Here is a 22,646-nt window from a genome sequence, read left to right as displayed (position 1 = left end):
TCATGGCTCGAACCACCCAGTTTATAACACAGTATAGTATAGTACAGTATAGTATAATACAGTATAGTAAAGTGTAACACAGTATAGTATAATACAGTATAATGCAGTAAAGTACGGTATAGTATATGATAATGCATCATACCATGGCATTGTTGACTACTCGTTTCTGATTAGCTTGAAGAGCATGCTAGAGCATGCATTATTTCCCTATAACGCGCGGTATATCAACATGGCAGAATTCATTCAGTTCATTCTTACATGTTCTATGTTTAAACTGCTTTTGAAAGCAAAAGTCGAATTGAAAACATTATTGTTGGATTAAATTTTCATAATAGTAAGCAAGACCTGATGGTTTGGTAAACTAAACTAGCAAATCTGTTTGTTTGGTTACCAAGGCAACTGTACTGCAACTATCTTCTAAACCTACAGGCTACTTCAGTGGATGTTGAACACATTTCTACCTGCAAATGAATACATTTCTAGCGGCAAATGTGTTAAGTTATAGCCATGGTATAAAAGGGATAATCAACTTGGAGCTCTATGCATTATCTGGAAAATAATGCAACTCAGTGGAAAGTCAGTTCCAGTCCGCTAGCGTGTCGTGGAACACACCTTCCGCGTCGTTCATTATTTTCCAAAGAACGCACAGCCCCATGTTGATTATCCCTTACGTATAGTAGAGTATAGTTTAATACAGTACAGTATAATATAGTATAGTACAGTATAGTATAATACAGTACAGTATAATATAATATAGTATAGCACATTATAGTTTAATACAGTACAGTATAATATAGTATAGTACAGTACAGTATAATACAGTAAAGTATAATATAGCATAGTACATTATAGTTTAATACAGTACAGTATAATATAGTATAGTACATTATAGTTTAATACAGTACAGTATAATATAGTATAGTACAGTATAGTATAATACAGTACAGTATAATATAATATAGTATAGTACATTATAGTTTAATACAGTACAGTATAATATAGTATAGTACAGTATAGTTTAATACAGTACAGTGTAATATAGTATAGTACAGTATAGTATAATACAGCACAGTATAATATAGTATAGTACAGTATAGTATAATACAGTACAGAATAGTTTAATACAGTACAGTATAATATAGTATAGTACAGTATAATATAGTATAGTACAGTACAGGGGATGAGACTGCAGCATATTGATAGATATAAATGGAAGCCCTATTTTCACCAAGTTGTAATTTATTCCTGTGTGGACAAAACCATTTTCTACTCTCTAAAGTGTAGCCAATAGCCATCAGGTCTATGTCACATGCGTGATTGTGTTGGTGCTGTCAAGGTCTGAACACATTCGCTCTAGCGATCCCAATTAATTGATTTATTCAGGCCAGGCTAGTGATGGGTGCTCTTTGGCCTGAACACATTGGCTCTATCGATCCTCACGACCCACATTACTCACAGTACATCCTCTGACCTGCCCCTCGAACCACCACACTGCTCCAGGCCTTAGACAACAGCCCACAACTGGGCTTGCAGACCTGGTTCAAATAGGATTTGTTTACTTTAGCTGCCATTGATTGAGCTTGCCTTGCACAATGGAACCAATAAAAGAGATACTATTTACATTTTAGTCATTTAGCAGACGCTCTTATCCAGAGCGACTTACAGTAGTGAATGCATACATTTCATGCATTTTTTTGTACAGGGAATCGAACCCACAACCCTGGCGTTGCACACACCATACTGGCATTGCAAACACCATGCTCTACCAACTGAGCCACAGGGAAGAATTCAGGTATGCGTTGGCCAGCAGCCCACAACTCTAACTGGGCTATAACCTTTATATGTTCAAAGCACAGACCCTAGGCTATGTTCCAATATCCACACTAGAATGCCACTTAGAATGTATACTCAATACAGTACACTGCTTTATTCCCCATTTGCTAGTAATATGGATTTTGGAACAGTGCCTGGGAGAGAATAGCTGGTGGATGTAATATTGTAGAATTAAATTTAATACCTCTTGTATAGCAAACCGAGTAGCTCTGATGATCTCTGTAATATCCAATCAACACAGTTGGAAATAAAATACATTGTTGGTTTGAAGGAGAGAGAAAAAGGCATTGCTGATTACAACTGTGGTGACTAAATGGATGCAAGCTGCTGTATTGCTGTTTTCTATTCAGACATAATAACTCTACGAGTTATCTTGGTCTAATTGTCTTTGTCTCTGTCAAGAGATGTTGCTTTTCTGTCTTAAGATAATAGAAGGAAGTGACAGATATTGAGATTGTCTCATTTGTGTCGTCTGGCTGTATCTAAAGCAAAACAAGATGGCCGCCTATTGTATGACAGCAGTACAAATATGGACCCATCACTTGACACCTGATACACCACCATACTTTATTACTGACACCAGGACCTTGTCAAGACTCATATCCCAGTCTTCAGTACTTAAGAAACTCACAGTAAAATGTTATTGTTTCTCACTGATTGTCATTTTATGACTCAATAAAAACAAAAGTTTTCACAGAAAAACAAAGTAGCTTGAAGTAATAATTGGTCAATAACCACGTACAGTATATTGTAACTAACCAGTAATCTCCGCACCCAGAAACAAATCAACTATTGAGATGTTCACCAGAGACTGCTAACCAGTGGGCTCTGCCAGCTGGCTGTAAAGGCACCATATCAGACACGACCTGGCATAAACCAACACTATGCTGACAGGCTGGTAGAGCTTGCCATTAGCTATGGATAACACATCATCACCAGTCAGTCAGTTAGGCTGCAGCACTCTTTACCTCTGGATGGGAGACAACAGAGGATGATGACAGTGTGGGAACAGCCATCCTACGAGTTATCCCATTGGGGGTTTGGGGACTAGATGACTGTGGGAACAGCAATCCTACAGGATATCCCATTGGGGGTTTGGGGACTAGATGACTGTGGGAACAGCCATCCTACGGTTATCCCATTGGTAGTTTGGGGACCAGAAGACTGTGGGAACAGCCATGCTACAGGATATCCCATTGGGGGTTTGGGGACCAGAGAAGGATTAGTCTGGGGCACTCGTTCCCCTACCTCCCCTCTCTCCCTTTGTCCTCTTCCTCCTCTCTCTCCCCTCGTTCCCCTCACTCCTCCCTCTCTCCCCTTGCTCCTCTCTCCCCCTCTCTTCCCTTGCTCTTCTCTCCCATCTCTTTCCCCTCGCTCCTGTCTTCCCCCTCTCTTCCCTTTCCCTTTCTCCCCCTCTCTCCCCTTGCTCCTCTCTTCACCCTCCTCCCCTTCCTCCTCTCTCCCCTTTCCCTCTCTCCCCTTTCCCTCTACTCCCTCTCTCCCCTTGCTCCTTTCTCCCCACGTTTCTCTCTTCTCTCTCTTCCCCTTGCTCCACTAGCAGGGCTGTAATGCTGTAAAGTGCTTATTTACTGGCCTCACTTAGAGCCACAGAGAGAAAGCCAATGAGCATTATTAACGGACACAGCAGCATTGTTAACGGACCCAGCATCATTATTAACGGACACAGCAGCATTGACAACAGACACAGCAATATTATTAATGGACACAGCAATAATGGACACAGCAATATTATTAACGGACACATCAGCATTGTTAACAGACACATCAGCATTATTAATGGACACAGCAGCATTATTAATGGCAGCATTGTTAACGGACACAGCAGCATTATTAACGGACACAGCAGCATTGACAACAGACACAGCAATATTATTAATGGACACAGCAATAATGGACACAGCAATATTATTAACGGACACATCAGCATTGTTAACAGACACATCAGCATTATTAATGGACACAGCAGCATTATTAATGGCAGCATTGTTAACGGACACAGCAGCATTATTAACGGACACAGCAGCATTATTAACGGACAGAGCAGCATTATTAACGGGTATAGCAGCATTATTAATGGTAGCATTACTAACAGACACGGCAGCATTAATAATGGACAAAGCAGCATTTTTAAAACCTCTTAAGGATTAGCCCCTTTTTTCCATTATTGGCTAAAATGACATACCAAAATCTAACTGCCTGTAGCTCAGGCCCTGAAGCAAGGATATGCATATTCTTGGTACCATTTGCTAGGAAACACTTTGAAGTTTATGGAAATTTTAAAGAAATGTAGTAGAATATAACACAACAGATCTGGTAAAAGATGATACAAAGAAAAAAAAAAACAATTTTTTTGTTCCTTCATCTTTGAAATGCAAGAGAAAGGCCATAATGTATTATTCCAGCCCAGGTGCAATTTCGATTTTGGCCACTAGATGGCATCAGTGTATGTGCAAAGTTTTAGACTGATCCAATGAACCATTGCATTTCTGTTCAAAATGTTGTATCAAGATTGCCCAAATGTGCCTAATTTATTTATTAATAACTTTTCATGCTCAAAATTGTCACGTCCTGACCAGTAAAAGAGGTTGTTTGTTATTGTAGTTTGGTCAGGGCGTGGCAGGGGGTGTTTGTTTTATGTGTTTCGGGGGGTTTTGGTATATGTTCTATGTTAGCATATATTTCTATGTCCGTGTCTAGTTTTTCTATTTCTATGTTTAGGGTTTTTGTTTGACCTTCAATTGGAGGCAGCTGTTTCTTGTTGCCTCTGATTGGAGGTCCTATTTAGTAGAGGTTATTCAGCTTGTGTTTGTGGGTGGTTGTTTTCAGTCTAGTGTTTTGTACCTGACGGAACTGTTAAGCTGTCGTTCGTTTCTTGTTTTGTTTACGTGTTCAATAAAAGTAAAAAATGAGCACTCAACCCGCTGCGCCTTGGTCTACTCCCTTCGACGGCCGTTACAAAAATGGTACACTCTCCTCAAACAATAGGATGGTATTATTTCACTGTAACAGCTACTGTAAATTGGACAGTGCAGTTAGATTAACAAGAATTTAAGCGTTCTGCCAATATCAGATATCTCTATGTCCTTTTCTTGTTATTTACAACCTCGTGTTAATCGCAGTAGCCTACATTAGCTCAACAGCCCTGTGGAAGGGACACCGATCCCGAAGAAGCTTTAATGAACACAGCAGAATTATTAACAGCAGCGTTATTAACGGACACAGCAGCATTATTAATGAACACATCAGCATTATTAACGGCAGCATTATTAATGGGCATAGCATAGGCTATTAAAACTGATTCATAGGTTAACACTAGGAGTAGGGCCCGTAGGTCTAAAGGTCTGTCCTGGTGATTAGAATAATCATGGGCTCGATAAAGAGGCATTCATAGTCATAGCAGGTTCACCATAGAGATAAATAGAGTCATATACATTCAGTATAGATAGTCTCTGATGTTCACCTTGTATGTATGGACACAATCATCCTATGATACAGACCATCGGGTCGGACCCCCTTTGCCTCCAGAACAACCTGAATTCTTTGTGGCGTGGAAACGTTGCTCAATTGGTATGAATGGACATAATGTGTGCTAGGAAACAGTCCCCACACCATAACACCACCGCCTCCAGTCTGTACCGTAGACACACCAGGCAGGATGGGGGCATGGACTCGAAGGCGCTACATGGTCAATCAGACGTCTGCATTGGCTGTGCAACATTTACAGTGATATGGCCTCTGCAGAATTCAGTACATTCATACGTCTTGCGCTTTGCGGAGCAGCGCAGAGCTGTTGAGTAGAGCTGTTGTGAAGGAAGTTGTCAAGGAAGTGAGTTTGTGTTTATACAGGACCTCCTGCCCCCACCTACCGTCAACCAATCATGTCAATGCGGAGCTATACGGATTGTTACAAAATCTGGGACGGCGATGTGGTACCGAGTTTAATTTGGCCCCTGCATTCCTCCGGAATGTGCCCACTAAAGCCTCGTCTTCTTGTTTTTAGCTGATAGGAGTTGTGCGTTCTGAGATGCCAATATCGACACACCAGTGTTGTACAGCGCCATTATTTGTCTGTTGTGGCCCGCCTGTTAGCTTGCACGATTTTTGCCTTTCTCCTTCAATCACTCATCAACAAGATGTTTTCGCCCACAGGACTGCCGCTGACTGGATGTTTGTTTGTTTGTTGCCACATTCTCGGTAAACCCTAGACACTGTCGTGAGTGAGAAGCCCAAGAGGCGGGCCGTTTCTGAGATACTGGAACCAATGTGCATGGCACCGACGATCATATCACGCTCAAAGTCGCTTAGGTCACTCGTTTTGTCCATTCTAACGGTCAATCGAACAGTAACTGAATGTTTCGATGCCTGTCTGCCTGCTTCATATAGCAAGCCAAGGCCACGTGACCATTTTCGTGAACGGGGGGGTTGGGGGGTTGTAGTACCTTCTGTTATACAGAATATGGGTCTGATGTTCACCATATTTATTGGACACAATCTTCATATGTTACAACACATGGCTAATAGACATGTTATTAGTGGGTTATAGGCCTAGCATATACTGTAGAGTTGTATACTGTAGCTTCCTACTATATGGCTCAAACAATTAAGCAATAATGCCTGAGGGGGTGTGGTATATAGTCAATATATACCACACCAATTGTTATCTATGGCTAAAACTATTGTTAATAGACTGGTTATTCTCTATGGCTCAAACAATCTCTAATATACTCTGGTTATTCTCTATAGCCTAACTATCTCCAATAGACTGGTTATTCTCCATGGCCTAACTATCTCTAATATACTCTGGTTATTGTCTATAGCCTAACTATCTCTAATATACTCTGGTTATTCTCTATGGCCTAACTATTTCTAATAGACTGGTTATTCTCTATGGATAAAACTATTGTTAATAGACTGGTTATTCTCTATAGCCTAACTATCTCTAATATACTCTGGTTATTCTCTATAGCCTAACTATCTCCAATAGACTGGTTATTCTCTATGGCCTAATTATCTCTAATAGACTGGTTATTCTCTATGGCCTAACTATCTCTAATATACTCTGGTTATTCTCTATAGCATAACTATCTCTAATAGACTGGTTATTCTCTATGGCCTAACTATCTCTAATAGACTGGTAATTCTCTATGGCCTAATTATCTCTAATAGACTGGTAATTCTCTATGGCCTAACTATCTCTAATAGACTGGTAATTCTCTATGGCCTAATTATCTCTAATAGACTGGTAATTCTCTATGGCCTAACTATCTCTAATAGACTGGTTATTCTCTATGGCTAAATATATTGCTAATAGACTGGTTATTCTCTATAGCCTAACTATCTCTAATACAGGTTATTCTCTATGACCTAACTATCTCTAATATACTCTGGTTATTCTCTATAGCCTAATTATCTCCAATAGATTGGTAATTCTCTATGGCCTAATTATCTCTAATAGACTGGTAATTCTCTATGGCCTAACTATCTCTAATAGACTGGTTATTCTCTATGGCCTAATTATCTCTAATAGACTGGTTATTCTCTATGGATAAAACTACTGTTAATAGACTGGTTATTCTCTATAGCCTAACTATCTCTAATAGACTGGTTATTCTCTATGGATAAAACTATTGTTAATAGACTGGTTATTCTCTATAGCCTAACTATCTCTAATAGACTGGTTATTCTCTATGGATAAAACTATTGTTAATAGACTGGTTATTCTCTATGGCCCAGCTAACACATTTAGTAGATTTTTATATCTTATGTTTTAATAATGAGGTGAACTTCTTCAGTATTAAACACTGAGTCATTTATAAAACATTATGCTGTACTCTATTTGGTTGACTGTATGAATGAAATGAAAAGGGGACAGTTAAATTGTTGTGTACTTACTCTGCAGTTCCCCAACTCCTCGGCTGACAGGATGATGGTGCCACATTTCTTCCCAAGGATACCACTACAAAACAAGAGAGAGAGAAACAGAGATAAAAGCTCCATCATGTGTTCATTGCATTTAGTGTTGACAGGACCATGCATCATAATGGGACTTCCAGCTGTCCTCTTTCTATGGGAATCCTCCATTTCCTGGAACCAAACTACACACATTGACAGAGGACAGTCTCTAAATATTCCTCAAAGCGCACCTTGATCTCTTCAGCTGTCATCTTTCACAAATGAATTAAGAATTAGACTGATTTCAGCATACAGTCTGTTCTTCTGAACCCAGCTGAGAACTGAGAGATCCACAGGCCTTTAGGTGTTCACTAACCAAACCACTGACTCTTGCTCTGACAGTTTATCAAGACATGCAGTATGATAGCACAGGGGGAGACTGACACACACACACACACACACACACACACACACACACACACACACACACACACACACACACACACACACACACACACCATGAAACTAAGACAGAAACCCCCACAAACACTGGACATCTCCCCTCCATCTCCCTAATGGCCTGCCAATCTTATAGCTCAGACAGGCCGATGACAACAGGCCGATGACAACAGGGCTCAGGAGTGTCCTGTAAGTGCTATTTCAACTGGACCTAGTGTAGGGTTGGAGGACAAAATGAGGTTTGTGTCCATGGCCATCTAAAATTCATCCAATTTCCTGAGACTCTCAGCTTTCTCTGTGGCTCATTGGGATGAATAGGGTCAAAACCACCCACACATTTAGATGCCAGGGGGAAAAGATGGGATATTACCTTTCCTATCACACATGGGATAGGTCTCAAATGGTACCTTATTCCTTATATACTGTACCCTCCCCTTCCTTCCTGTACTGTAGTGGGCTCCCGAGTGGCGCAGCGGTCTAAGGCACTGCATTTCACTGCTAGAAGTGTCACCACAGACACCCTGGTTTGAATCCAGGCTGACTCCCAACCAGCCATGATTGGGAGTCCCATAGCACGGGGTACAATTGGCTCAGTGTTGTCCAGGTATGGCCGGTGTAGGCTGTCATTGTACATAATAATTTGTTCTTAACTGTCTTGCCTAGTTAAAAGAAGGTTAAAAAGTCCAACCTTCACTGTACTCTTCCTGTCCAGTACCCTTTCATCCTTCCTTCCTGTTCTGTAGCCTTCCTTCCTGTACTGCACTCTTCCCAAGGCATCAGGACACTAGTGTTAGACTAAATGTATTCAAGCTTTACCATACCACTGATACACTTCATTCAGTACAGTGGAGAACTATACCCGTCACTTCATTCAGTACAGTGGAGAACTATACCCGTCACTTCATTCAGTACAGTGGAGAACAATACCCGTCACTTCATTCAGTACAGCGGAGAACTATACCCGTCACTTCATTGAGTACAGTGGAGAACTAGACCCGTCACTTTATTCAGTACAGTGGAGAACTATACCCGTCACTTCATTCAGTACAGTGGAGAACAATACCCGTCACTTCATTCAGTACAGTGGAGAACTATACCCGTCACTTCATTCAGTACAGTGGAGAACTATACCCATCACTTCATTCAGTACAGTAGAGAACTATACCCGTCACTTCATTCTCTGAGCCCAATCTCAATCTCAAGGTGAATTAATTAATCTTGAATTATTTATGCAGTGTGTGTGTGTGTGTGCGTGTGTGAGAGAGAGAGAGATCAGGGGGGAAGGGGGTGAGGTAAAAGAAGCTAAGGTCTCTCAGGCAAGCATAATGCATTATTGAACAGTGTTTAAGAGTTAGAAGCTTTATGACAGCTAAGTAGGTACATAGTAAAGTACATGCCATCTCTCTATCCTTCGTTCATTACATCAGTAGGAGCATTAGTCCCTCCTGAGTGCATCGTGCCACAAGGGCTGTGTGTGTGTGTGTGTGTGGGAAAACCCAGCCAGTCTCTGATGATGTGATGTGATGATGAAACCATGTGAAAAGTGCTGCTGCCATCCTGTTTCTGTTATCTATTATAGAGGTGCCCCCCCCTCAATTCAATTCAAGGGGCTTTATTGGCATCGGAAACACACAGTTGAAGTCTGAAGTTTACATACACCTTAGCCAAATACATTTAAACTCAGTTTTTCACAATTCCTGACATTTAATCGCAGTAAAAATTCCCTGTCTTAGGTGACTGACTGATGTCTTGAGATGTTGCTTCAATATATCCACAAAATTTTCTTCCTCGTGATGCCATCTATTTTGTGAAGTGCACATGATGCTGCTACCCCCGTGCTTCACGGTTGGGATGGTGTTCTTCGACTTACAAGTCTCCCCCTTTTTCCTCCAAACATAACAATGGTCATTACGGCCAAACAGTTCTATTTTTGTTTCATCAGACCAGAGGACATTTCTCCAAAAAGTACGATCTTTGTCCCCCTGTGCAGTTGCAAACCGTAGTCTGGCTTTTTTATGGTGGTTTTGGAGCAGTGGCTTCTTCCTTGCTGAACGACCTTTCAGGTTATGTCGATATAGGACTCATTTCACTGTGGACATAGATACTTTTGTACCTGTTTCCTCCAACATCTTCACAAGGTCCTTTGCTGTTGTTCTGGGATTGATTTGCACTTTTCGCACCAAAGTACGTTCATCTCTAGGAGACAGAAGGCGTCTTCTTCCTGAGCGGTATGACGATTGCGTGGTCCCATGGTGTTTATACTTGCGTACTGTCACGTATTTCGTTGTGTTGAGGAAAGGAGGACCAAAATGCAGCGGGATTGTGGACACTCATGTTTATTCCTGATAAAAACAGGTAAGGTATCCACTTGAAGAAAAACAAAACAATAAACAATACTCACAACGGCAACAGTGTGGCAGGCTCAAACAAACGCAGTGCACACAACAATCTCCCACAAAAGACACATACAAACACACCCTAATATATGGGACTCTCAATCAAAGGCAAATGGACAACACCTGCCTTCAATTGAGAGTCCCAACCCCAATTGACCACACATAGATATACAACAGCTAGATCAATCATAGACATACATAACAAGGAACAGTGCCCAAAAACCCCGGAATACACAAATCAAATCCCCTACAACAAACACACCACCCCGAATACCATAAAATGAATACCCTCTGCCACGTCCTGACCAAACTACAATACCAATTAACCCTTATACTGGCCAGGACGTGACACGTACTATTGTTTGTACAGATGAGTGTGGTACCTTCAGGCGTTTGGAAACTGCTCCCAAGGATGAACTAGACTTGTGGAGGTCTACAATTTTTTTTCTGAGGTCTTGGCTGATTTATTTTGATTTTCCCATGATGCCAAGCAAAGAGGCACTGAGTTTGAAGGTAGGCCTTGAAATACATCCACAGGTACACCTCCAATTGACTCAAATGATGTCAATTAGCCTATCAGAAGCTTCTAAAGCCATGCCATCATTTTCTGGAATTTTCCAAGCTGTTTAAAGGCACAGTCAACTTATTTATGTAAACCTCTGACCCACTGGAATTGTGGTACAGTGAATTATATGCCACGTCCTGACCAGTAAAGGGGTTATTTGTTATTGTAGTTTGGTCAGGACGTGGCAGGGGGTGTTTGTTTTATGTGTTTCAGTGTTTTTTGGTTAATGTTCTATGTTAGTATATTTCTTTGTTCGTTCTAGTTTTTCTATTTCTATGTTTAGTTTATTGGGTTGACCTTCAATTGGAGGCAGCTGTTCCTCGTTGCCTCTAATTGAAGGTCATATTTAGTAGGGGTGTTTTTCCATGGGTTTTTGTGGGTAGTTGTTTCTCCGTGTAGTCACGTGTACCTTACGGGACTGTTTTCGTCTTCGTCATTGTTTATTATTTTGTTTTTGTGTTCACGGTTTCTTCTCAATAAATCAGAAGATGAGTTCACACATTCCCGCTGCATTTTGGTCCAATTCCTACGACGAACGTGACATTATAACTGAAATAATCTGTCTGTAAACAATTGTTGGAAAGATTACTTGTGTCATGCACAAAGTAGATGTCCTAACCGACTTACCAAAACTATGGTTTGTTAACAGGAAATATGTGGAGTGGTTTAAAAACTAGTTTTAATGATTCCAGCCTAAGTGTATGTAAACTTCCGACTTAAACTGTATGTTAACATTGCCAAAACAAGTGAAATGGACAAAAACAAAAGGGAAATAAACAATAAAAAGTAAAAGGTAAATATTTCACTCACACAAGTTTCAAAAGAATAAAGACATTTCAAATGTCATATTATGTCTATATACAGTATTTTAATGATGTGCAAATAGTTAAAGTACAAAAGCAAAAAAAAATGTATGGGTTGTATTTACAATGGTGTTTGTTCTTCACTGGTTGCCCTTTTCTTGTGGCAACAGGTCACAAATCTTGCTGCTGTGATGGCACACTGTGGTATTTCACCCAGTAGATATGGGAATTTATCAAAATTGTTTTCTAATTCTTTGTGGGTCTGTGTAATCTGAGGGAAATATGTGTCTCTAATATGGTCATATAGTTTTCAGGAGGTTAGGAAGTGCAGCTCAGTTTCCACCTCATTTTGTGGGCAGTGGCCTGTCTTCTCTTGAGAGCTAGTTCTGCCTATGACAACCTTTCTCAATAGCAAGGCTATGCTCACTGAGTCTGTACATAGTCAAAGCTTTCCTTAATTTTGGGTAGGTCACAGTGGTCAGGTATTCTGCCACTATGTACTCTCGGGTTAGGGCCAAATTGCATTCTAGTTTGCTCAGTTTTTTGTTAATTCTTTCCAATGTGTCAAGTAATTATCTTTTGGTTTTCTCACGATTTGGTTGAGTCTAATTGTGTTGCTGTCCTGGGGCTCTGTGGGGTCTGTTTGTGTTTGTGAACAAAGCCCCAGGACCAGCTTGCTTAGGGGACTCTTCTCCAGGTTCATCTCTCTGTAGGCGATGGCTTTGTTATGGAATGTTTGGGAAACACTTCCTTTTAGGTGATTGTAGAATTTAACATCTATTTTTTCTGGATTTTGATAATTTGTGGGTATCGGCCTAATTCTGCTCTGCATGCATTATTTGGTGTTTTATGTTATACACGGAGGAAATTCTTGCAGAATTCTGCATGCAGAGTCTCAATTTGGTGTTTGTCCCATTTTGTGAATTCTTGGTTGGTGAGCGGACCCCAGACCTCACAACCATAAAGGGCAATGGGTTCTATAACCGACTCAAGTGTTTTTTGCCAGATCCTAATTGTTATGTCAAATGTTCCTTTTGATGGCGTAGAATGCTCTTCTTGCCTTGTCTCTCAGATCGTTCACAGCTTTGTGGAAGTTACCTGTAGCACTGATGTTTAAGCAGAGGAATGTATAGTTTTTTTGGGTGCTCTAGGGCAACGGTGTCTAGATGGAATTTGTATTTGTGGTCCTGCAAACTGGACCTTTTTGGAACACCGTCTTACTGATATTTACTGTCAGGGTCCAGGTCTGGCAGAATCTGTGCAGAAGATCTAGGTGCTGCTGTAGACCCTCCTTGGTTGGTGACAGAAGCACCAGATCATCAGCAAACAGTGGATTTCAGATTCTAGTAGGGTGAGGCTGGGTGCTGCAGACGGTTCTATTGCCCTCGCCAATTCGTTGATATATATGTTGGAGAGGGTGGCGCTTAAGCTGCATCCCTGTCTCCCACCACGGCCCGGTGGAAAGAAATGTGTGTGATTTTTGCCAATTTTAACCACACACTTGTTGTTTGTCGACATGGATTTTATAATGTTGTATGTTTTCCCCTCAACACCACTTTCCATCAATTTGTATAGCAGACCCTCATGCCAAATTGAGTCAAAAGCTTTTTTGAAGTCAACAAAGCATGAGAAGACTTTGCCTTTGTTTTTTGTTTTTTTTGTCAAATAGGGTGTGCATGGTGAATACGTGGTCTGTCGTACGGTAATTTGGAAAAAGCCAATTTGACATTTGCTCAGTACCTTGTTTTCACTGAGGAAATGTACAAGTCTGCTGTTAATGATAATGTAGAGGATTTTCCCAAGGTTACATCCAACGGTAGTCGTTATGTTCAATCAGTCCGTGGTTCCAAATTTTGTGGAAGATGCCAGAGCTGAGGATGATGTTAACAAATGTAATTATAGCCAATTGGAATTTGTGGTCTGTATATTTTATAAATTACATGTAGTATTAGTGGATTTGTAATTGATCATGTATATGTTTTTGCTGTTTGTTCTTTGTTATAGAGCCCAAAATATTGGAGACAAATCTCCATTTTGGATAGATAACTCTCTGTGTTGTTGTTTGGTTAGTGTGTTCCAATTTTCCCCGAAGGGATTCGATTCTATGGTTTCTTCGAGCTGATTTCTGACGTGTTGTTCCTTCTTTTTCCGTAGTGTATTTCTGTATTGTTTTAATGATTCACCATAGTGAAAGCGTAGACTCAGGTTGTCTGGGTCTCTATGTTTTTGGTTGGATAGGTTTCTCAATTTCTTTCTTAGGTTTTTGCATTCTTCATCAAATCATCTGTCATTGCTGTTAATTTTCTCTCTTCCATTCTTCTCTCTCTTTCATTCTTTCTCTCGCTATCTCTCTCACACACACACACACACTGTCTCTCTCTTTCTCTCTTCTTTTGCCTCTCTCTCTCTCTCTCTCTCTCTCTCTCTCTCTCTCTCTCTATATATATATATATATGTGTGTGTGTGTGTGTGTGTGCCCCTCTCTGATGCTCACTGTGCCTGCCTGCTGCTTGTTAGAACCAGGCTAGAATGCTTTGAGCTCTTCAGTCTCGCACATCATGAGCTTTGTGTGTCTGAATCTGTGTTAGTGCATGTGTGTGTGTGTGTGTGTTATAGTGTGTGTGTTATAGTGTGTGTGTGTGTTATAGTGTGTGTGTGTGTTATAGTGTGCGTGTTATAGTATGTGTGTGTTATAGTGTGTGTGTGTGTGTGTTATAGTGTGTGTGTGTTATAGTGTGTGTGTGTTACAGTGTGTGTGTGTGTTATAGTGTGTGTGTGTTATAGTGTGTGTGTGTGTTATAGTGTGTGTGTGTGTGTGTTATAGTGTGCGTGTTATAGTATGTGTGTGTGTTAGCTTCATGCTCTTTAGTCCCAAGCAGCTATCACTATCTCTATGTTACTTCTCCATTTGTCGTGCCTGACTTCAAAGACCTGAGCATCGACTAAAGTAAATGTCGGCTGTGAGACAACTAGTCTCTCGAGCCAGACGGCTTACTGCCGCAATCTTTGAATGCTTGCCCAAGGTCTGGTAATGTTAGACTACGAGACAACTGGAAAAATAAAACCTGCCAGTTGAATAAGTGAGTCTAACATCTATATTTGAGAGTAGATGGTTTGGTTTAGCTATTTCTATTCCCAAGACATGGGGCACTGACTGTTGAAAGCAAAATGTAGGTCTGATTACAGTGAGCAGCAGAGACGACAGGATGGTCATTGCAGTAAAGATGAATCCTTTTACTTTCATAAGTTATGTCCCCTGTGAAAGCAAACGGGTTACAGAATAGCTACAGTATGTTTCTTTACATCGTACTGTGGGTGTATCCCTTATGGGCCCTGGTGAAAAGTAGTGCACTATATTGGAATAGGGCTCCATTTGGTATTCAGCAAATGTATTGTGACTACTAACACTGCAGGTGCAGATGGACAGCACTAACGTATGTTAATTGGTACTTATACTGTATGAGGCTCTACAGGCGTATTGTAATGGAGCCACTGGGGATTCCCTTGGCTCTCAATAGACACAGAGACATATGGTCCTAAGCTGCTTGATGCCTGATGTTCCCCGTCAGAACCTCAGGTGGGATTCAACCAGAAGAGGAGAGGGACTCACCCTCCCTCTCCTCTCCTCACCCTCCCTCCCTCTTCTCAGACTGCCTCTTCTCACCCTCCCTCTCATCACCCTCCCTCTCCTCAGACTCCCTCTCAGACTCCCTCTCCTCACCCTCCCTCTCCTCAGACTCCCTCTCCTCACCCTCCCTCTCCTCAGACTCCCTCTCCTCACCCTCCCTCCCTCTTCTCAGACTGCCTCTCCTCACCCTCCCTCTCCTCACCCTCCCTCCCTCTTCTCAGACTCCCTCTCAGACTCCCTCTCCTCACCCTCCCTCTCCTCTCCTCACCCTCCCTCCCTCTTCTCAGACTCCCTCTCCTCACCCTCCCTCCCTCCCTCCCTCCCTCCCTCCCTCCCTCCCTCCCTCCCTCCCTCCCTCCCTCCCTCCCTCCCTCCCTCTCCTCTCCTCACCCTCCCCCCTCTTCTCAGACTGCCTCTCCTCACCCTCCCTCTCCTCAGACTCCCTCTCAGACTCCCTCTCCTCACCCTCCCTCTCCTCTCCTCACCCTCCCTCCCTCTTCTCAGACTCCCTCTCCTCACCCTCCCTCTCCTCACCCTCCCTCCCTCTCCTCTCCTCACCCTCCCTCCCTCTTCTCAGACTGCCTCTCCTCACCCTCCCTCTCATCACCCTCCATTTCCTCACCCTCCCTCTCCTCTCCTCACCCTCCCTTCCTCTTCTCAGACTGCCTCTCCTCACCCTCCCTCTCATCACCCTCCCTCTCCTCAGACTCCTTCTCCGCAGGACTCCTTCTCCTCAGACCTCCCCTCTCCTCAGACTCCCTCTCCTCTCCTCACCCTCCCCCCCTCTTCTCAGGACTGCCTCTCCTCACCCTCCCTCTCATCACCCTCCCTCTCCTCAGACTCCCTCTCAGACTCCCTCTCCTCACCCTCCCTCTCCTCACCCTCCCTCCCTCTTCTCAGACTGCCTCTCCTCACCCTCCCTCTCTGACTCCCTCTCCTCACCCTCCCTCCCTCTCCTCAGACTCCCTCTCCTCTCCTCTCCTCACCCTCCCTCCCTCTCCTCACCCTCCCTCCCTCTCCTCAGACTCCCCTCTCCTCAGACTCCCTCTAAGACTCCCTCTCCTCACCCTCCCTCCCTCTCCTCAGACTCCCTCTCCTCTCCTCACCCTCCCTCCCTCTCCTCACCCCTCCCTCTCCCTCACCCTCCCTCCCTCCCTCCCTCTCCTCTCCTCACCCTCCCTCCTCTCAGACTGCCTCTCCTCACCCTCCCTCTCATCACCCTCCCTCTCCTCACCCTCCCTTTCCTCTCCTCAGACTCCCTCTCCTCACCCTCCCTCTCCTCTCCTCACCCTCCCTCTTCTCAGACTGCCTCTCCTCACCCTCTCTCTCATCACCCTCCCTCTCCTCAGACTCCCTCTCCTCACCCTCTGTCCCTGTCCTCTCCTCACCCTCCCTCCCTCTTCTCAGACTGCCTCTCCTCACCCTCCCTCCTCCTTACCCTCCCTCTCCGACTCCCTCTCCTCACCCTCCCTCCCTCTCCTCAGACTCCCTCTCCTCTCCTCACCCTCCCTCCCTCTCCTCACCCTCCCTCTCAGACTCCCTCTCCTCACCCTCCCTCCCTCTCCTCAGACTCCCTCTCCTCACCCTCCCTCCCTCTTCTCAGACTGCCTCTCCTCACCCTCCCTCTCCTCAGACTCCCTCTCCTCACCCTCCCTCTCCTCTTCTCAGACTGCCTCTCCTCACCCTCCCTCTCCTCTCCTCAGACTGCCTCTCCTCAGACTGCCTCTCCTCACCCTCCCTCTCCTCACCCTCCCTTTCCTCTCCTCAGACTCCCTCTTCCTCACCCTCCCTCTCCTCTCCTCACCCTCCCTCTCCTCTCCTCACCCTCCCTCCCTCTTCTCAGACTGCCTCTCCTCACCCTCCCTCTCCCCACCCTCCCTCTCCTCAGACTCCCTCTCCTCACCCTCCCTCTCCTCACCCTCCCTCCCTCTCCTCAGACTGCCTCTCCTCACCCTCCCCTCTCCTCACCCTCCCTCCCTCTCCTCACCCTCCATCCCTCTCCTCAGACTCCCTCTCCTCACCCTCCCTCTCCTCACCCTCCCTCCCTCCCTCTCCTCACCCTCCCTCTCCTCTCCTCAGACTCCCTCTCCTCACCCTCCCTCTCCTCTCCTCAGACTGCCTCTCCTCAGACTGCCTCTCCTCACCCTCCCTCTCCTCTCCCTCCCTCCCTCCCTCCCTCCCTCCCTCCCTCCCTCCCTCCCTCCCTCCCTCCCTCCCTCCCTCTCCTCACCCTTTCCTCTCCCTCCCTCCCTCTCCTCACTCTCCCAGCTCCAGAGTGGGAACTCTTGTTGTGTAAAGTGATTCTCAGCATGGGTGGGATAAACCTCCATATGCACCTTTTTAACGATTTAAAATTAATTTGGTGCCATCACAGCCTGCATGTTTTCACTTTCTGTTTCCTACTGTATCTGTTACTAGAGGACCTGAGCCTGACACTGTGTAAACAATAGTTTGCCTCAAATATAAATGTAGTGTTTGAACATTCTAAATCGATCAATAGAAAATATCTATATTGTAACTGTATCTCCTTCAGTTTCTTGGCTAAAGGTGGTGGTGATACTGTTGGTTAAAGATGGCTGTGATGCTGTTGGCTTTTGTACACAGTACAATACAGTCAATACAGAGTACTGAATGAGGCTGAGGCAGGGATCCTTTTCTCTCTCTCTCACAGAGAGCATCTACTTTTAAGTCCTTTCATTTTATAGCCCTTTTCTTATGCAAAATATTACATCAAATTAGATGCATGACACATTGTGTACAGTATATTGCAGGCTAAAAATGTAGCCTGCCATTCTATAGCTTCCCGGGGTCCCTCAGGGCAGTGATTATTGTGAAGAGAGAAAGAAATGTCCCATTCTCTCCCATTACCCCCCGGCGATAGAGATGGGGTGAATTAAGACGAGCGAGATAAGAGAGAGGGAGGAGAATGGAAGAGAAGAGGGAGGAAATGGAAGAGAAGAGGGAGAATGGAAGAGAAGACAGAGGACAATGGAAGAGAAGAGGGGGGGCAATGGAAGAGAAGAGGGGGAGAATGTTAGAGAAGAGAGCAGGAGAATGGAAGAGAAGAGGGGGAGAATGGAAGAGAAGAGTGGGGAGAATGGATGACAAAGGGGGGGAGAATGGAAGACAAGAGGGGGAGAATGGAAGACAAGAGGGGGAGAATGGAAGACAAGAGGGGGAGAATGGAAGAGAAGAGGGAGGAGAATTGAAGACAAGAGGAGGAGAATGGAAGAGAAGAGGGAGGACAATGGAAGAGAAGATACGGTGTATCCTTTTAGTTAGAATTTTGTCGACAGACTCAATAGAATATATTGTGAGAATGGGTAGGACAAGAAAGCGCATGTAGCCTCAATTAGCCTAGAGAGCTATAAACTAGCTTCTCCCGGTTTGATGCAGTCAAGACAGGCACTATTCAATTATATTCAGTCTCCTGAGTGGCGCAGCGGTCTAAGGCACTGCATCTCAGTGTTAGAGGTGTCACTACAGATGCTGGTTCAATTCTAGGCTGCATCAAAAACTGGCTGTGACTAGGAGTACCACAGGGCGGTACACAATTGGCCCAGCGTCATCTGGGTTTGGCTGGGGTAGGCTGTCATTGTAAGTAAGAATTCGTTCTGAATGGACATGCCTGTGATTTTCAACATTTTTTATTAACAATTAAATAAAATCATATTGGATGATAAATAACCTAGCTATGGCAGGTGTTAGTCTACTATAGCAAGAGTCAGCTTGGTTTGTTGCTGTCTCTCCCTCCCTGGCTCCTCCTTGTCTCTCACTCCCTGGTTCCTCCCTGCTCCACCATGTCACTCACCCATAGCAGTAGCACACACCCCCCTGCAGAAAAGAGCAGCGCCTCTCTCTCCTTGTTCTTCTTCGTGTGGTTTACCGGCAGACTAAACACGTTGTTGCGTATTGCTGCCTTTCACAGTTGAGAAAGTACAATTGGGGAAAATGGAAATGGACCACACCCCTCTCTCCCTCTGCCCCTCTCGTGCTTTATCCGCTCTGGTTATTAATAAAGTATCTTAAAAATAGACTTATTTGGATGGGATCGGACCGGGTCTGGATCCGATCAGGTCCATATGGAACGGGTCTAATTGTCCTCGGGTCCTTTTGGAATGAGTCTTTATATATAAAAAAAAGTATTTATGCATATAGGGTCTGGGTGGGAAAGCCCCAGGACCAACCCATGAAGATCTCTAATGTGTAGCCTATGAATATGATGCTGTCTGGCCAAAAAGAGTATGGCATGTCATACTCTTTTTGGCCAGACAGCATCAGATACATGGGCTACACAGAGTAAGACAGAGGGGCGCTGTTTTGCTCACTCAGATGCTTTCTGCGAATTGAAGGAAAGTTGGTGGGGGCACGGTTCGGATGCTGGCCTCTGCCTGGGGCATCGAAATCACAAAATCCACCCCTGCCTCGCACCTTGGAAACTGCTGTCGTATGTACAGAGTCATTAGACATTGGAAAGGTGGGACGTGGCAGAGGGTATTTGGTTTATGTGGTTCAGGGTGTGTGTATTATGTAGAGGGTAGTTGATTTATGTATTCCGGGTTTTTTTGGTCACTGCTCTATGTTAGTCTATTTCTATGTTCTTTCTAGTTAGTCTGTGTCTATGTTTAGTTAATTGGGGTGTGGACTCTCATTTGAAGGCAGGTGTTGTCTAGTTGCCTTTGATTGAGAGTCCTATATATTAGGGTGTGTTTGTGTTTGTAATTTGTGGGAGGTTGTTTCTTGTTTAGCTGTCATTGCCTGACAAGACTGTCTTTTTCGTCGTTCATCATTGTTGTTATTTTTGTATACGTGTTTGTTTGGTTTTCCTTCTTTCACCTATTAAAAGAAGATGAGTATACAACCCGCTGCGTTTTGGTCCTTCCCAGACGACAACCGTGACACACTTTATATGTATATACTGTATTCTAGTCACATCTCATCCTATATAACTACTGCTGTACACACCTTTTCTACTGATATACTGTCTTTACACACCATTATATGTATATATATTTATATACTGTACATTCCAGTCCCTAAAATCGCTCATTCTGATATTTTTTTAATTCTTCATTTGTATTTTTATAATTGTTGCTAGGTATTACTGCACTGTTGGAGCTAGAAACACAAGCATTTCGCTGAACCTGCGATAACATCTGCGTACAAATCTGTGGGCAAATCTGTGTACACGACCAATAAACTGTTATTTGATTAAACATGTTGAATATAACTTCATTACTCTAAACCCAACCAGACAACACACAACATACAGCTGATGTCTGAAGTTTACATACACCTTAGCTAAATACATTTAAACTCAGTTTTTCACAATTCCTGACAATTAATTCCCTGTTTTAGGTCAGTTAGGATCACCACTTTATTTTAAGAATGTGAAATGCCAGAATAATAGCAGAGAGAATGATTTATTTCAGCTTTTATTTCTTTCATCACATTCCCAGTGGGTCAGAAGTTTACATACACTCAATTAGTATTTGGTAGCATTGCCTTTAAATTGTTTAACTTGGGTCAAACGTTTCTGGTAGCCTTCCACAAGCTTCCCACAATAAGTTGGGTGAATTTTGTCCCATTTCTCCTGACAGAGTTGGTGTAACTGAGTCAGGTTTGTAGGCCTCCTTGCTCGCACACGCTTTTTCAGTTCTGCCCACAAATGTTCTATAGGATTGAAGTCAGGGCTTTTTGATGGCCACTCCAATACCTTGAGTTTGTTGTCCTTAAGCCATTTTGCCACAACTTTGGAAGTATGCTTTGGGTCATTGTCCATTTGGAAGACCCATTTGCGACCAAGCTTTAACTTCCTGACTGATGTCTTGAGATGTTGCTTCAATATATCCACATAATTTTCCGTCCTCATGATGCCATCTATTTTGTGAAGTGCACCAGTCCCTCCTGCAGAAAAGCACCCCCACAACATGATGCTGCCACCCCCGTGCTTCACGGTTGGGATGGTGTTCTTCGGCCTGCAAGCCTCCTCCTTTTTTCTCCAAACATAACGATTGTCATTAGAGCCAAACAGTTCTATTTTTGTTCCATCAGACCAGAAGACATTTCTCCAAAAAGTACGATCTTTGTCCCCATGTGGAGTTGCAAACCGTAGTCTGGCTTTTTTATGGCAGTTTTGGAGCAGTGGCTTCTTCCTTGCTGAGCGGTCTTTCAGGTTATGTCGATATAGGACTCATTTCACTGTGGATATAGATACTTTTGTACCTGTTTCCTCCAGCATCTTCACAAGGTCCTTTGCTGTTGTTCTGGGATTGATTTGCACTTTTCGCACCAAAGTACGTTCATCTCTAGGAGACAGAAGGCGTCTTCTTCCTGAGCGGTATGACGGCTGCGTGGTCCCATGGTGTTTATACTTGATTACTATTGTCTGTACAGATGAAAGTGGTACCTTCAGGCGTTTGGAAATTGCTCCCAAGGATGAACCAGATTTGTGCAGGTCTACAATTATTTGGTCTTGGCTGATTTCCTTTGATTTTCCCTTGATGTCAAGCAAAGAAGCACTGAGTTTGAAGGTAGGCCTTGCAATACATCCACAGGTACACCTCGAATTGACTGAAATTATATCAATTAGCCTATCAGAAGCTTCTAAAGCCATAACATCATTTTCTGGAATTTTCCAAGCTGTTTAAAGGCACAGTCAACTTAGTGTATATAAACTTCTGACCCACTGGAATAGTGATACAGTGAATTATAAGTGAAATAATCTGTCTGTAAACAATTGTTGGAAAAATGACTTGCGTCATGCACAAAGTAGATGTCCTAAACAACTTGCCAAAACTATGGTTTGTTAACACGCCATTTGTGGAGTGGTTGAAAAACGAGTTGACTCCAACCTAAATGACTCCAACCTAAATGTATGTAAACTTGTGACTTCAACAGTACATCCCACTCCATCAGTGGGCAATACTCTTACAGACAGGTATGCCCTTTATATTGTACTGTAACTCAGGGCTTTATTGCTGTTTAGACACATTAACAGTACTCTAGAGAGAGAGGCACCACTTTCATCATCTCATCCACAGCAGGAC

The 22,646-nt window shown here is 43.4% G+C and overlaps 1 protein-coding gene across 2 annotated transcripts in view; it reads right to left on the bottom strand.

Annotated features, from left to right (window-relative positions):
- LOC106566415 (copine-5) overlaps positions 1 to 22,646 on the bottom strand; it is a 244,587-nt gene that overhangs the window by 90,217 nt on the left and 131,724 nt on the right. For both annotated transcript variants that reach the window (XM_045692915.2, XM_045692916.2), the window contains one exon: positions 7,747 to 7,810. In XM_045692915.2, coding sequence (XP_045548871.1) covers positions 7,747 to 7,810 — 64 coding nt within the window. The remainder of the gene's footprint in view (positions 1 to 7,746; positions 7,811 to 22,646) is intronic.

Source organism: Salmo salar, chromosome 13 (genome assembly GCF_965601325.2).
Source record: "Salmo salar chromosome 13, fSalSal1, whole genome shotgun sequence".
Taxonomy (NCBI): domain Eukaryota; kingdom Metazoa; phylum Chordata; class Actinopteri; order Salmoniformes; family Salmonidae; genus Salmo; species Salmo salar.
The sequence above is the reverse complement of the archived record's forward strand: the minus strand, read 5'-3'. Positions and strand labels throughout refer to the sequence as shown.